The sequence below is a fragment of the Corapipo altera genome, unplaced genomic scaffold, assembly GCF_003945725.1.
Source record: "Corapipo altera isolate COAL_440 unplaced genomic scaffold, ASM394572v1 23b, whole genome shotgun sequence".
NCBI lineage: Eukaryota > Metazoa > Chordata > Aves > Passeriformes > Pipridae > Corapipo > Corapipo altera.
Genome location: NW_020884885.1, coordinates 1581852 through 1595317, shown reverse-complemented (window position 1 = coordinate 1595317; position 13466 = coordinate 1581852). Strand labels below are relative to the sequence as shown.

General features: G+C 37.7%; 1 protein-coding gene across 2 annotated transcripts in view; it reads left to right on the top strand.

Moving 5' to 3' along the window:
• Positions 1-320: 320 nt before the first annotated feature.
• Positions 321-13466, top strand: part of FMN1 (formin 1) — a 128573-nt gene continuing 115427 nt past the window's right edge. Inside the window, exons 1-3 of one of the 2 annotated variants that reach the window (XM_027642215.1) lie at positions 321-1815; positions 3894-4011; positions 13177-13209. In XM_027642215.1, coding sequence (XP_027498016.1) covers positions 355-1815; positions 3894-4011; positions 13177-13209 — 1612 coding nt within the window. In that variant the 5' untranslated portion in view covers positions 321-354. The remainder of the gene's footprint in view (positions 1816-3893; positions 4012-13176; positions 13210-13466) is intronic. The other variant, XM_027642216.1, reaches the window with a different exon arrangement.

Below are 13466 nucleotides of genomic sequence, written 5' to 3'. Positions count from 1 at the left end.
GGCTGCTGTAGCCGACGGGCGCTGCGGGCGCTGCGGGCTCGGCGCGTCGGGAGCCGGGGGCGCGCAGCCCGTCGGGGCGAGGAGCCCCGCGGGGACCGTTGGCCGAAGTTTCAGCTGAGATTAGCGCTGGGACAAACCCCTGTGTGCGAGAGAACAGGTTCCAGGCGCTGCCGAGAACTTTTTTTTTTTACGGTGGGTCTCTTTGCTGGTCCCGCGGTAGAGTTCGGAACACCGACGGCCGCGGCCGGAAGGAGCGGCGGGGCGGCCGGGGCGGCCCGGCCGCGGGGGCGGGCGGCTTGCGCGGGCCGGGCCGGGCCGGGCCGCCTGTTGCAGCCAGTCCCACCGGCTGCCTGAATGCGCGTAGTGAGTGTTCAGCAGTCAGCAGCACTGCTAGAAGCGAACCTATTCTGCGCTTCACGCAACATGGAAGAAGATAATGGCGTGCCCGATTGTAGCGAGCTTTTACACTTGAAGAGTACAGCAGAAACAGAACCTGACCCTTTCACCACATTTTCTGTAAAAACACTGTTTGGATTTACAACAAAGTTTGAATCTACAGGTTCCAAAGAAGAAACAGTGCTTAAAGCATTTCAGCCTTTGCAGAGCAATATAAACACTCATGCTAACACCTGGCATGAGAGGAATGATAATGGTTGTAATGGCGACTCAGAAAATCAGCAGAGCATGAATAGTACCAGTGGCCGAGATGACCCAATGTCCAGCAGGCAAGCAGGCCTGGAGCTGGAGTTAGCTGACCAAAACGAATTACTTCTTCAGCATTTAAGGTTTGTACAGACTTCTTTGTCTGAATCGGACAATGATGACAAGGATGCTATTCTCGTACAAGGTACTTTGGTTCATACAACAAGTGACACAGAATCGGACACAGAGAGTAAAGACCTAAACACCGATGAAAACAATACAAGCAAATATGGACGAAATAATGCTGCTTTGTCTGCTGAGGCTTTGGACAGTAGCAGTCAAAATAAGGAAGATTCAGAATCAGAAGAGCACAGCAACAGTGATGACGCTGTGGATGCAGATGGCATTGAGTTATATCCACAATTTTCTAAGCAGCTCCCGAACGAGCTGGATAGTATTTTAGAGCATGACTCCAATGGAAAAGACAAAATGTTAATGGATGAGCAATTCAGTTGCTTGCTTGCTACAGGGGAATGCCCTCAAGAACTTTCAGATGAAGAACAAAGACCTTCAGTTGATAATATATCACTCCAAAAACCAGCACTGGCTGAAAAGACTTTCCAGCTGCCTGCCTTCTTTAGTGGACTACGTGTGAGGAAAAAGGGACTAACCACGGAAGATGTGGAAACTGTTACAGAAATTAAACCGAGGGAGAATGATTTAGCTCTGCTTAAGTTACGACAGCCTGTTAAGAAATCCAGTATTGCATCAGGTTTGACCATTAAAAAAAAAACATCTGAACCTAAAGCAAATCCGACTTTCCTGGAACAGCTCTCGCACTTGTTAAACATAGATGTCTCCAAGAATGAAGGTAGAACTGAGGACTCTGGTGAGGCATCTGGGGAGACCGAGGACAGCGATGAAGCTCAAGAGAACAAAGCCTCCAGCAAAAGAGAACCACGATTTCCCTCTGAGGAGATAAAATCAAGCCCTGCTGAATCTGCACTGGACGTCTTTAAAGCTTTATTCACGCGGCCTCCCAAGAAAGAAACAACTGCAGATACTTCAGAGCTGGAAGCCATAAAACGCAAAATGAGAAATGAAAAAGAGTCCTTGAAAGCTGTATTTGAAAGGTCAAAATCAAAACCTGGGGATGGACCATCAGACAAATCTGTAGGTTGAATTGTTTTTCCTCCTTAGCTCTGGAAGTAGAAGTATAAAAAAAATAATGTCTTGTTTAAATATTATTGGTGGAGATGTCAGGATTGCCCTCTTCTTTTGGCAGTCTCAGATTTTGAATTCCCAGCCGAGGAAATCTGGGGGCTAATTTGTCAAAGGTTTTGATGATCTACAGTTGTAGCAGAATTTGGCTACAGCTGACAGTGACAGTTAAAGCCTTTCAATTGGAAGTGAGAACTTAAAGATCAGTTTCTGATTTTAAAAAATCTCTACGTAACAGTTCCCTAGATGTTAAGTATGGCTTTAAATTGGTTTGGTGCTGCAGATATTTACTGTAGTATTATTTAATAGTTTCTCGATCCACTCAGTTTTGTTTCATGTAGTTATTTAATTTTAAAAGTAATTCTTCATTTTACCTGTAGGAATAATTTTATGATAAGAGCTGATACAAGAGGTTGTCAGTGATTTGCAGCTCAGTTTGTTCAAGACATAGAATATGAAGTGGGTTTTTTTTCTTGTTTACCTGCAAATACCTGGCTTTGCAAATATTGATAAGCATTTAACCTTATCCAAGTTTAACTTAGTGATTTCAATTCAGCGACTCAAGTTATGGATTAATATAAACATTTACAAGGTTAATGTTCTTAGGCATATGGAGATGTAGTTAGTATATTATTAAGAAATGAAAAAAATCTATGCTAAGTTTTCATACAGTCATAAATGAATTTGAATGTGATTTGAACTCCTTAATTAAATGAGTAGCCCTTGAATTGGCATTCCCCTAATCCCAAATTCTTACAGCTACATCTTTGGCAGATGTACAGATGTACTCAGCCGAGTACAGTGTTGTTGCTGAAGTGGGAATTACCTGAATGATTGAATTTGCAGGATTGTACCCTAAACCTGAAGCTCTTTAAGTTAATATGCGGTGTTGGTTGTACTATCTTTAAAATTTTTATTCTTACATAAAATTAAAAACATTTAAAAAATCTTGACTGACACTTGGGTAGACTGATAATACCAGTTTGTAGTAAATTACCTATGGGGAGTAGAAAAGAAGTACTCATTGGCTGTGGCATGTACGGCAATAGCAGTCTGAGTGTGCCCTTCCCACTCCTGACTTGCTTCTTCCTGCTTACACCAGTCCCTGTGCTGTGCTGGCGTCAGCATTTGTGTGGCTCACAGCAGACCTATTTGGGAAGCTGTCATCACACACATTGAGGGAGGAGGCGCAGGAGTCAGCAGGAGTGGCTTTTATAAGTGTCTGCTTAACGTCGGATCTAGTGCAAATCTGTATTTTCTCAAGGCAAAGCCGGAGTCAAAGGGTCTTGCCTTTCCTTTTCCTTGCTCATGTGAGCCGTTTAAGAGGCCATTTCTGTACAGGGTTTCACTGTTGCTGCAGTTGTGTCTATGCAATTACTCCAAGTAACATGTTGTAAATCTGGTAACAGAAATGTTGGAGATGTAAAAAAACCCCACGAAACATAAACCTGTAAAAGAACGCTTGTTTAGTGGGTTGTTCCCTTCCCCCTTCTCCTTCCCCCCCAAATTAAGGACTTATTTTAGCATTCCAGTTGACAGTGCAGTCCCATTAACAGCTGTAGGAGTACTTTGATGTGGCAATATTACCTGGTATGTGGACTGAGCAATCTGCTGGGGGTGGGGCAGGAATTTCATAAACTAGCTCTGGTTTCAGAAAATTATATTGTCAAATTACGTCTTAGGTGAATTGCACTAATGTTTGCTTCTAAGAGGAGCACAAAGGGGTCTTTTCATTCTGGAATAAAGATACAGGAAAAAACCTTAGTATTCTTCACCACCTCTGTGGTTTGCCAAAGGACAGACAGCTCTCCACAGTGATGCAATCAGTTCCAACGTATCCTTGTATGTCACATGCATTGTTATTTTCCTCCTCAAAATTATCCCTTCCAACCAACTGAGTACTGTTTCAATTAGTAGAATGAGACAGATAACCATTCTGGAGTATGTGTGTAGAACTGAGCATGGAAGTTGCTGTTTTGGAATCAATTGATACTGCAGACTTTAATTTTTTTCTTGCGTAATTTTAACAGCCTGACCTGAGTCCCTCAGAGCAAGATGACAAGACTCCAGGGAGACTCCAGACTGTCTGGCCACCGCCAAAAGCAAAGCACGAAGAAGTAAAAGTAGGATTAAAGTACACAGAAGCAGGTAAAACAAAGAGGTGAAGCATCTGCAGAAATTAGTTTCTGACATTTTTAATCTTGTTTAATACAGAGATGGTGATAAGTCACAGTATTTTCTTATCTGGAAAAACAGACCTTATGTTTTGGATATGTGGCTTGCTGCTAATTTTTAAGCATCTGATTTTTAAATGTAAATGTCTAAATCTCTGTTGAAATCTACATACTTGCCTGTACAAATTCATGAGGAAAGAAGTGGTTTTTTTGATAAATTAGGTTATCCATTTCCTGTGGGATTTTGTTCGAGCAACCAACAGATTAGTGCATGCATGGAAACATGACTACCTTTTCCAATGCCTTAGAACTGCTGAACTCTGGTCTGGCTGCCATGTTTTCTTCAGGTGCTGTCCATAATGAAAACAATGAATACCATTGTTGCAACCTGAACGTGAACAGATCACTTTTATAGCTAGTCACGTATATTGTCCTATAGAAATGTATGAAAGGGTGTGTGTGAAGTGCAATGCTAATTATCAGGTAAGCTTTCCACAGAAAAATATTTACTGGTTTTTATGTTATTTAGATGCTTACATAACATATTTAGAAGGCAGAAAGTGATTATTTTAGCCACCACAACTGTTTCAAATTTATATTCTTAAATATAAATCAGGAAGTTCTTGTTATTCAGAAATTAGCTGTAAACTGTGGAATTGTCTGAAATATTAAAATGAAAGACAAGAGACCGTCTGTTCTTCATGTTCTATGATTCTTTCCAATTCCTTCTGACCTTGTGTATGAGAAACTGTACTCCTATTTGCTCTACTGCCTTGTATTGTTTAGTCTTTCTCCCTCTTCCCTCAGTTTTCTCTACCTTAATCTTCCACTTTTTGTAAAGTGGCAATAATACTGGAAATGTAAAGTTGTTGGAAGATTGAGAAAACTTGACTTTAACAAGAACAACGTGGTTCTAATATAGACAGAATTGAATTGACAGTGCATCTGATTGGTCTGAAGTGTGGGAGTCTATCACTTAGATGACTAGGACAGGTATTCAGCTGTTGACAAGGAGCATTACAGGCTGTTCATGTTACTCTTAGATTCTTATTATAGGCTATATACTTGCTGTATTTAATTTTACCCAAATAAATATTTTTCCTCCTAATTACTGTAATCTTCTGTGGCAAAAACATACACTTAAAGAAAGAAAGAAAAAAACCCTGAATTAACAAAAGCTCCAGATTCTACTACTTGTAGAGAAATTAGGTCATGCTTTCTTGAAATATAAATAGGAAGGATAGGCTGGCTTAGGGCCCATGTAAATTGTTACTCTTGTTAACTGTGATATTTTGGGTGGCAGTGTCATCAACATGTTGATGGTTTGTTTGCTAAGTCAAATTTTTATAGACCAGATTCTGCAGTTCATTAGTTGCTCCAGCGTCTGGCAGATGGATTTGAATGAAAACAAACCGCTGGTGATTCAGCTGGGATGAGACATACTTTTAAAGAAAATAGGCAAAGACTATGTTTGCAACGTATGTTAAGAGTGCAGTGAAGTTATAGGTGTACCTCAGAGATTAGCAGGTGTGCTTCTTGCAGCTATTTGTGGATTCCCAGAAAGCAGTTGCGGCAGCAAGGACACTGCAAGCAGTTGGAAGTTGCACATGATGGATCAGTTACATTGACCTTTCTGAGTAGTTAGGTGACTGTTTTAAAGCACTGTAAAAACTGCAAGTAAAGAAAGGTACTGTTTGTGAGTAGTGAATAGGTTTTGTATTCAATGTTGGTTTTATTGCTGGGGGTTTGTGGCGATTTTCTAGTGAATATGAAAATGGCAATGCAGCAAAATTTCTGAATTCAGTGTCTTCTTTCCGACAGCAGTTGGTACCTTTGAAGTGCATGTGTATACTGGCATTTCCCTTCATGCCCCTTCCCATCCAGACACCAGTACTTTAGGAACTTCTTGTCTCCTGAAGTGGACTTCTTAAAACTATGCTATAACGCGGCATTAAACTGACTGGTCTCAAACAGAAACCTTATTTCTTACCTCAGTGTCCTGTCTGGACAACTAAGATAAAATGAAAAGTTCTTGATCTCAGAAGAGAGTTTAAAAATTGTGTGTGGTAGGGATGTTTGTGATTCTAGTCTTCCTCCACTGACGTTTCTGAATAGATGAATATCTGTAACATAAAAAATGCCAAATTGGCTTCTTTTAACTTTCAGTCAGCTCTATATGTTACTGTTTTAATTTCTGTGGTAAAGAGTTTAATCTGCTGAAACAATAGGAATTTATATAAAAACAATAATAAGAGGAGGAATTATTAGGTAAGTTCATTTAGTACAGCTTTATTTTAGGCTTAGACAAAATATATGTCACAAATGTGATCACATCCAAGGATAAATCTGTCAATTTGTCTTTGTACTTCTAATAGGGTACAAGAATATGTACATATTTTATGAGGTAGCATAGATTTTTTTTTTCGTTTGTCACAATAAAATAGGATTTAAGTAAGACTGAACACTTGAAAGTTGTAATACTGTAATCTTTTTTGCAATTCTACATTGTGTCTTTGATTTGCTTCCTTCATCACTGTGCACTATGACAACTATGGCAGGAAGGTAGGGATATTGAGGGAGAGGATTCCTGGCTTTTTGATCTTTTCTCACCTTCTTGCCATGTTTTTCCTCACTGTTCTTGTTGCCTAGTGGAAGCAAGAAATTCAGGCTTAATTTGGCCTACGCAGCAGACATGACAATGATTCATAGCAGCTTGGAGGAGTAGCTAACTCCCTCCTGAGGCTCGTAGTCTGCCTTGATGTGTGGGAAACAAACTGAAAAGCAAATGGACATAGTAAGGAACAAGTGTGTGAGGCTGACTAGGCCTGTTAGGAATATTAGAAGTGAAAGAAGTTTGTGAACAAATACAACTCTGCAACAGGTTTTTTTCATGCATTTGATAACACCTTGTGTAGTCGTAGTTTTGTCACCTTCAACACCCGAATCCTGGGTTGTAAGTTTTGAATTAAAAGGATGATGTTACAGTATTTTGGTTTATCTTATGTTTTCTTAATCCTTTAATTCCTCTGTTTCCATAGAGCATAGACTGTTTTGTTAGCTGGCTCTCTAATTAAGACAAGCTGCTTACATGGTTCTTTAGAGAAACTGGAACTTGTTTGAAGTGTTTCTAAAATAGCTGAAGTCCAGAAAGCCTGTAGTACATTTATATCCCAGAAGACTAAAAAAAAGGTTATTTTAATATATAGTTTTTCCATGAAAATCCATGTAATCCAAGACATCTCTCTGCATATTTTTCTGGTCGTAAAGTTTTGTTCATCTGCTTTCATTAAAAGTTTTTTTTTTATTTTTCCTCCATAATTCTTAGAGAGATTTCTCTAATTTTAAAGCATTAAATCTGACAGAAGGGTAGATGTGTCAGCTCTTACATATGGTGAAAATATCGAGCCAGGTAGAGGATACAAATTCATGTCTATACTGAGTAAACTCATGTGCAATGCTACATCACATGGAGTCCACATATATCTCATCTGCTGTGTATGCCCGGGTCAGCACTTGCAGACTCCCATGTCCAAGGAAAGGAATTTAACCATGGGTTCTGCTGCTCATAAAACTACTTATGTTTGAAGAACTGTCTCCACATTAAGGTGGTGTACATACACAGATTCTGTGATTCCTATTAAAAATGCGTTTTTAACCATCAGCATCAAACTAGTTCTCTTATATAAACAGAGAGTTTAGTCCATTGCTTAGCAAAACAGAAATGTAAAAAGTAATAAGAGAGAAAAAAGTATTTGGCATTCCTTCTGGAGAAAATGTTTTTTAAAAAGCCACTTGAAACATTAATTCCTTTAGTCTTTTTTTCCACTACATGTTTTCTTGTTAATGTGTATGTCTGTATTTAACATTTAAAAACCTCTTTCTCTCACAGTCTGTATGTTCATCATCCTTAAATCTGCAGTGAGGTAATGGTGCCACAATGTTTATTACAGTCTGTTATGAAGTAAGCACAATTTTCAGTGTAAATAAGAAAATCAGGAGGTGACTGAGAAAGCTCTTATTAAACAAAAAATGACCAGGTAAATGGTGAATGAAATAAAAAATAGTGGCAGAAGTTTATAGCTAAGTCTCAAATATATTAAATCCTTGGCTCCTTGTGCTCTGGGTTCACAGCAAGAAAATCACTTTATGGTCATGATGTAAATGCAGGGAACAACCAGCTAATGTGAAAGAGAGGCATAATGGTCAGAACAAAGAGATGAAAGATACCAACATGATTTATCTTTCTTTAACTAAACTTCCTTTGTGGCCTTGAACAGTTTGTGTTTGTCTCTAAAGATAAAAAAAAAATTAGTAATTTAAGTTTATTTGATTTCATTGTGGTATTTGGGATTTACTTCCGGGATTCTATTATAAATTTTATTGTAATGAATTAGATAAAGCAGGACTACAGCAAGCAGGGTATTATGCTTTGGTTGAAGATAGTGCTTTTATGATTTAATGGTCAGTGATCAATTTGATGTGATCTCAGAGTGCAGGTGAGCTGCGTAAAGGTGTTGTAAATTATTTTACTGTCTATATTGTGTAGCATGACAGGTGTATTTGGCCATGTTATGTCAATGTTTCGTATTCTGACAGATGTACCATCATGTTTTTGAGAAGTTGAGGTTTTTATGACAAACCAGACTGTTGTAGCCATACTGTATTCCTCTGGAGTAACAATGACATTTGCGCCCCTTCCTTGTGCTAGCTGAAGCTATAACTTTATGTATTTAGAAGATATTGTGTATAGTGCTCCTTGGAAATCTCTACAGTCTCACACAAATGAGCTGTACACTGCATTACAGTACCACTGCAGTAGCTGCTGTTCCAGATATCTTGCAGCACTGTCTGCTAAGATGTACGTTGAAAATATTAAAAAAACCCCAAAACTCAAAACCAAGCAAGCAACAAAAGTTGCCTTTGCTTTTCTTTCCCTACCTCTGCTGACACCGACATTCATACTGTGCCTCTTGAGATAGGAACAAAAAGATAGGCACCTGTTGATGATGAAGATTGCTGTTAACATGCTCGTGTTCCATGTTCAATCCTTTTGCTACTTTCTAGAATGACTTCAGGAAAGTTTTGAGACATTTTTTACAGTATACAAAACCATTCTGGATGCCTATATGTGTGTAGCCATAAATACCAACAAGCTTAAGGATTCACATACAGAACAGCTTTGGTCCACTCAAAGTAGCAACTTCATTCTAAGGTTAATTTTTTTCCTTATGAGAAGAATAATCTGTTACCTGAATATGAGGAAGGCAAGTTCTGTGAATTATTTCTTTTACTGTGATTTTTATTTTGAAATGTAGACCCCACTATGGACGTGACCAATCTGATGTTGAAAAGGCCCAAAACAGTCAGAGGGTTTTACAAGATGATTCCTGTTATATAATTGAAACACAGTGAAAGAGCAATTGTGTACAGCACAAGAAGAATGACTTTGTATTTTATTTCCATGGTTCTATTTCAAAATATATGAGGCCCTTTGTGTAACAGAAATGCCTCTGAGTTTTACTGAATTCCCTTTCCTGTTCTCCAGTCTCACTGTTCATGTGTTCTGAAGTACTGTTTGGCCCAGCATTTGAACACGAGAGATTTAGATACTAGTCTAAATTGAACCCTGGATCTGAACACACTAATGCTTTCTAAAAATTTGCACCTGGATTTTTGACTGGCTTTTGGGTTTCTTTTTAGATAAATTCAATATCAGCCCTGCCAAGATTGCCCTCTCTGCTACAGCACAGACGTGTACTCTTATCTGTAAAAAATCAAACTCAATTTATTGTACATTTCTTAGTTTTACATATGTCCGTGTTTTAAGTGTGATAGCAGTTCTAAACTTCAGAATTGCTGAGACTATTATATGGGGGAACTGGTGTGTCTCTGTGTGTGAATCTGTATTGTACTTTCATTCACTCACATGCCCACCCCCATATGACTGAATATGCACGTATACTGCATGTATAGTATGCATGGACTCGCAATGTATACTTACTATATATAGTATATAGTGATTGCGAAGGTGTTATAGTTCTAGAATAATAAGTACTTTGTGTTTTAAATTTGTGCTTAATTAAGTCGGTAGAGTCTGTAATTCATCAAAGAAATTCTGTAATAAATCTGTGCCTCGTGTTTCCTAATAAGGTGTTATTTGTTTACCATATTGCACTGGAGAATGTAATCCTGTAATAGATCAGATTTGTAAATATGAAGTAGGATGTTTATTGAGAAAGAATCATTGTTGACTGTCCCCGGCAGCAGTACTTCTAATGTGGCCTTCCTGGGAGGGTGAAAATGGCAACTGAATCTATTAGTTCCTACTGTCAGGTAAAAGAACTGTAACTGTAACCTCTCACAGCTGAGGAATGGTCAAATAGATCAGTTACTCAGGTGATTGCTTCTGAATAGTGCTTCATACTTCTTTGTTGTCAGAAAGAGGAGTAACTGTTTTCTTCATTTTCATAACCAGAGAATCAAGGGTGCTGGTTTTTCTGTAGGAAGCTCGTTTTCTGTGCATATAGTTCTGTTATTTTTAGGGAATTCAGTGTGTGTGGTGAAGAAACTTCATTTCGTGTAGTAAGTTTACTCTAATATCCTCTGTATTATCTTAGCATCCAGACAGTATTTAGATACTGGACTATTGGCTTGTTTAAAACTGTTTATTCTCCACAAGTCCCTCTCCATCTGTTTCCCTTCCTCACATCTACCATATTTTCATTGTACCAGAATCTTAAAGGTGCTGAAAATATTCGAAATTTTAGGTTTGGAGGGTTCTTCCTTCTCTTAAAAGTAAAACAAAAACCAACCAAACAAGAACCCCCCCCAAAAATTGAAGGTGTCTGCTCATTTCCCAGTCTACAGAATTGACATCCTTACATATAATGAATTATGGGGCTGTAAAAGAAAAGAGTTCAGGTTCAGTGGGAAGTAAAGAAAGGAGGACAGATAGGAGTAGGTGGAGTGGAGTGGGGGAATAAGGATTAGAATCATGTACTAAAACTACATGCAGTATTGTTTTAGCCAATCCTCTGTCCCTAAAAAGTAGGTAATTCTGTGAATTTCTTCGAGCATAAATAAATTTTATTTTCCTACTTATAAAAGGATTTTTAAATGCAGATATGCTTTATAAAGACCGTTCCAGGAATGAACAAATTACAAACATGTTTTAAAAGTTGCTCATGTCTGTGTTTATTGGAAGAAAATTTGCTGCTGTTTATGACTGCAGCATGAAAAAGCCTGGAAGGTCAAATCAATGCATCTGTAAAAATAAATAAAAAGTAAGAAAGAAGATGTAGCTGTAGTGAGTAGATTCCTTTCTGACACCTGGTGGTTAAAGATGAGAACGACATGGGGAAATAATGGAGGAGGAAACAAAGACTTACAGGAAAAGAGAATATTGAAAATGATGGGACCAAGGGTTACCATGCTGGAAGAAAACATTAAGGAACTCTCACTATTATGAAATTTAATGAATCGACTCAATTATAAGTTTATGATTTCCTTTATGCTACAGGGTGAGGTACATCTCAAGAGAGGTAGATTGCACTCAAGTTTTCCAGCTTTTGTTCTCTAATTACTTTTAAATTGTCTTAACGTTATTTTGCATGTTTCCACGTACCGACTTTAATATATAAGGCTTTTTACAAAAATGAGGTCCTGACCAGAAGTGGCTATATAGGTCATTTAACTTCAAAGCTTCTACTTTCTACTTGAAGTTTTGAGGTCATGGCAGAAAAGGTTACTAAATTGCTTATGTAAAGTTTGAGGAGTAACCCATCTATTTGATGTGTAAGTTATGGAGATTTCTGTGGGAAAGGTTTTCGTATAAGATTTTATTTAAAATTATTCAAGTAGTTAAGTTGTTTTATTACCAGAGAAGAAAAGGAAATTCTTGCACAGCAGTTTTGCACACAAATAGAATAATACTGCATAATATTTGAATGTGTATACTTGCTTTTCACAACAGTTTTGAAGAATGAAAATTTCCATTCAAAACATTGTGACCTTCTGTATCCAGTATTCCCAGGGATGTAGCTTGAATTTTTTCAGGTCACCAGATTTACCAGTGAATATTTGTACCTTTTGTTTTAGAAAGGGTCATGAACAGTGCAGCTTCCTCAATATGACAACAAAGATTTTCATGAGCATGTATTGTGTGTGTTTATAAACATTATTGGTTCTCTGTTTTCAGACAAATTCTGTGTGATGATAAAACTGAACATATATTCAACATTTCCATAAATTACATAGGTTGTTGTCCAAGACATCATAATTTTATGTTTGATTTTCTATGCATTAAGGAAAGGCATGCATGCTGTAGTGTTACTTTGTTTGCAAAATAGCGAAGCATGCCTCATACTTTATTTATCATTAAGAATATTTTATATGTTTTATATCTGCCACGTGGTGGCATATGTCATCTGTCATATATGTGAACAATGTCTTTCACTGTTGTTGTACAGTTTGTAATTTTTGTTTTTTAAAATGCATGTTTTGGAGACAAAAAGCAAAACAAGGAATTCTTGGAAGTGTTCCTACCCCAAACTTCTGTCTTCTAATCAGATTGTATGGAATGAATCTCTCAGAAGAGTCTAAGCTTTCTGATCTGCTTTGGTCTCCTTGCCTTAACAAATAGCATGAGAATACAATAATGAGTAAACATGGTTGTTATTTCCAATTGGAAATCTTGAGGAATGAACAAAATAAATTATTTCATCATTCTGCAATGTGTGATATGCCATTCTGTGTATATATCAAGCTGAGAGCTTTAAAGAAATATTTGCAAGTTTGTTTTCAGAGTGTTACTGCATGTGGCCCAAGGAATGTCCATGGGCTTTTTTACATGGTAGGAATTTTTTTAAGTACTTGCTATTTGATTTTGATTTGGTTTGATAGACAGTGCTAATGTCTAGCAGCACTTCAGAAATTAGGCAGTTCACAAGCAGTTGATATTTTTTTGCAAGACAAAATTATATAAGCAGGAGCTGAAAATAGCAACTGAGTTATATGTTTGTAGTAATGAATAAAAAGCATGCGGTCCCCCAGACTCCCTCCTAGCATATGTAATTCAGGACTGTAAAATATACATTCCCTGTGTGAAGCTTAAATATCTTACTTACGCTTTTGTCTCTAGCTCACCTAAACGTTTACAAGGAGGGACCACCAGGTGGGTGGAACAGTGTATGTACAATGTTGTCCATCTGTATCTAGTCTTTGGTCTCTTTTGTTACCATAAAGGTAGTATTTACTTTTCCTTGATGGAGTAGAAATGGTAAGTGCAGAGTCTGCTATACATGTTTAGTTCATTGTTTAGAACTAAACATTTGATAAAAACTACAGAAGTTCTATAATACATCAGGAACTGTTTTAAGAATTCTAGCTTATGTTACTTCAGTTTCAGTGTCTGCCATCCCACTAAAGTGA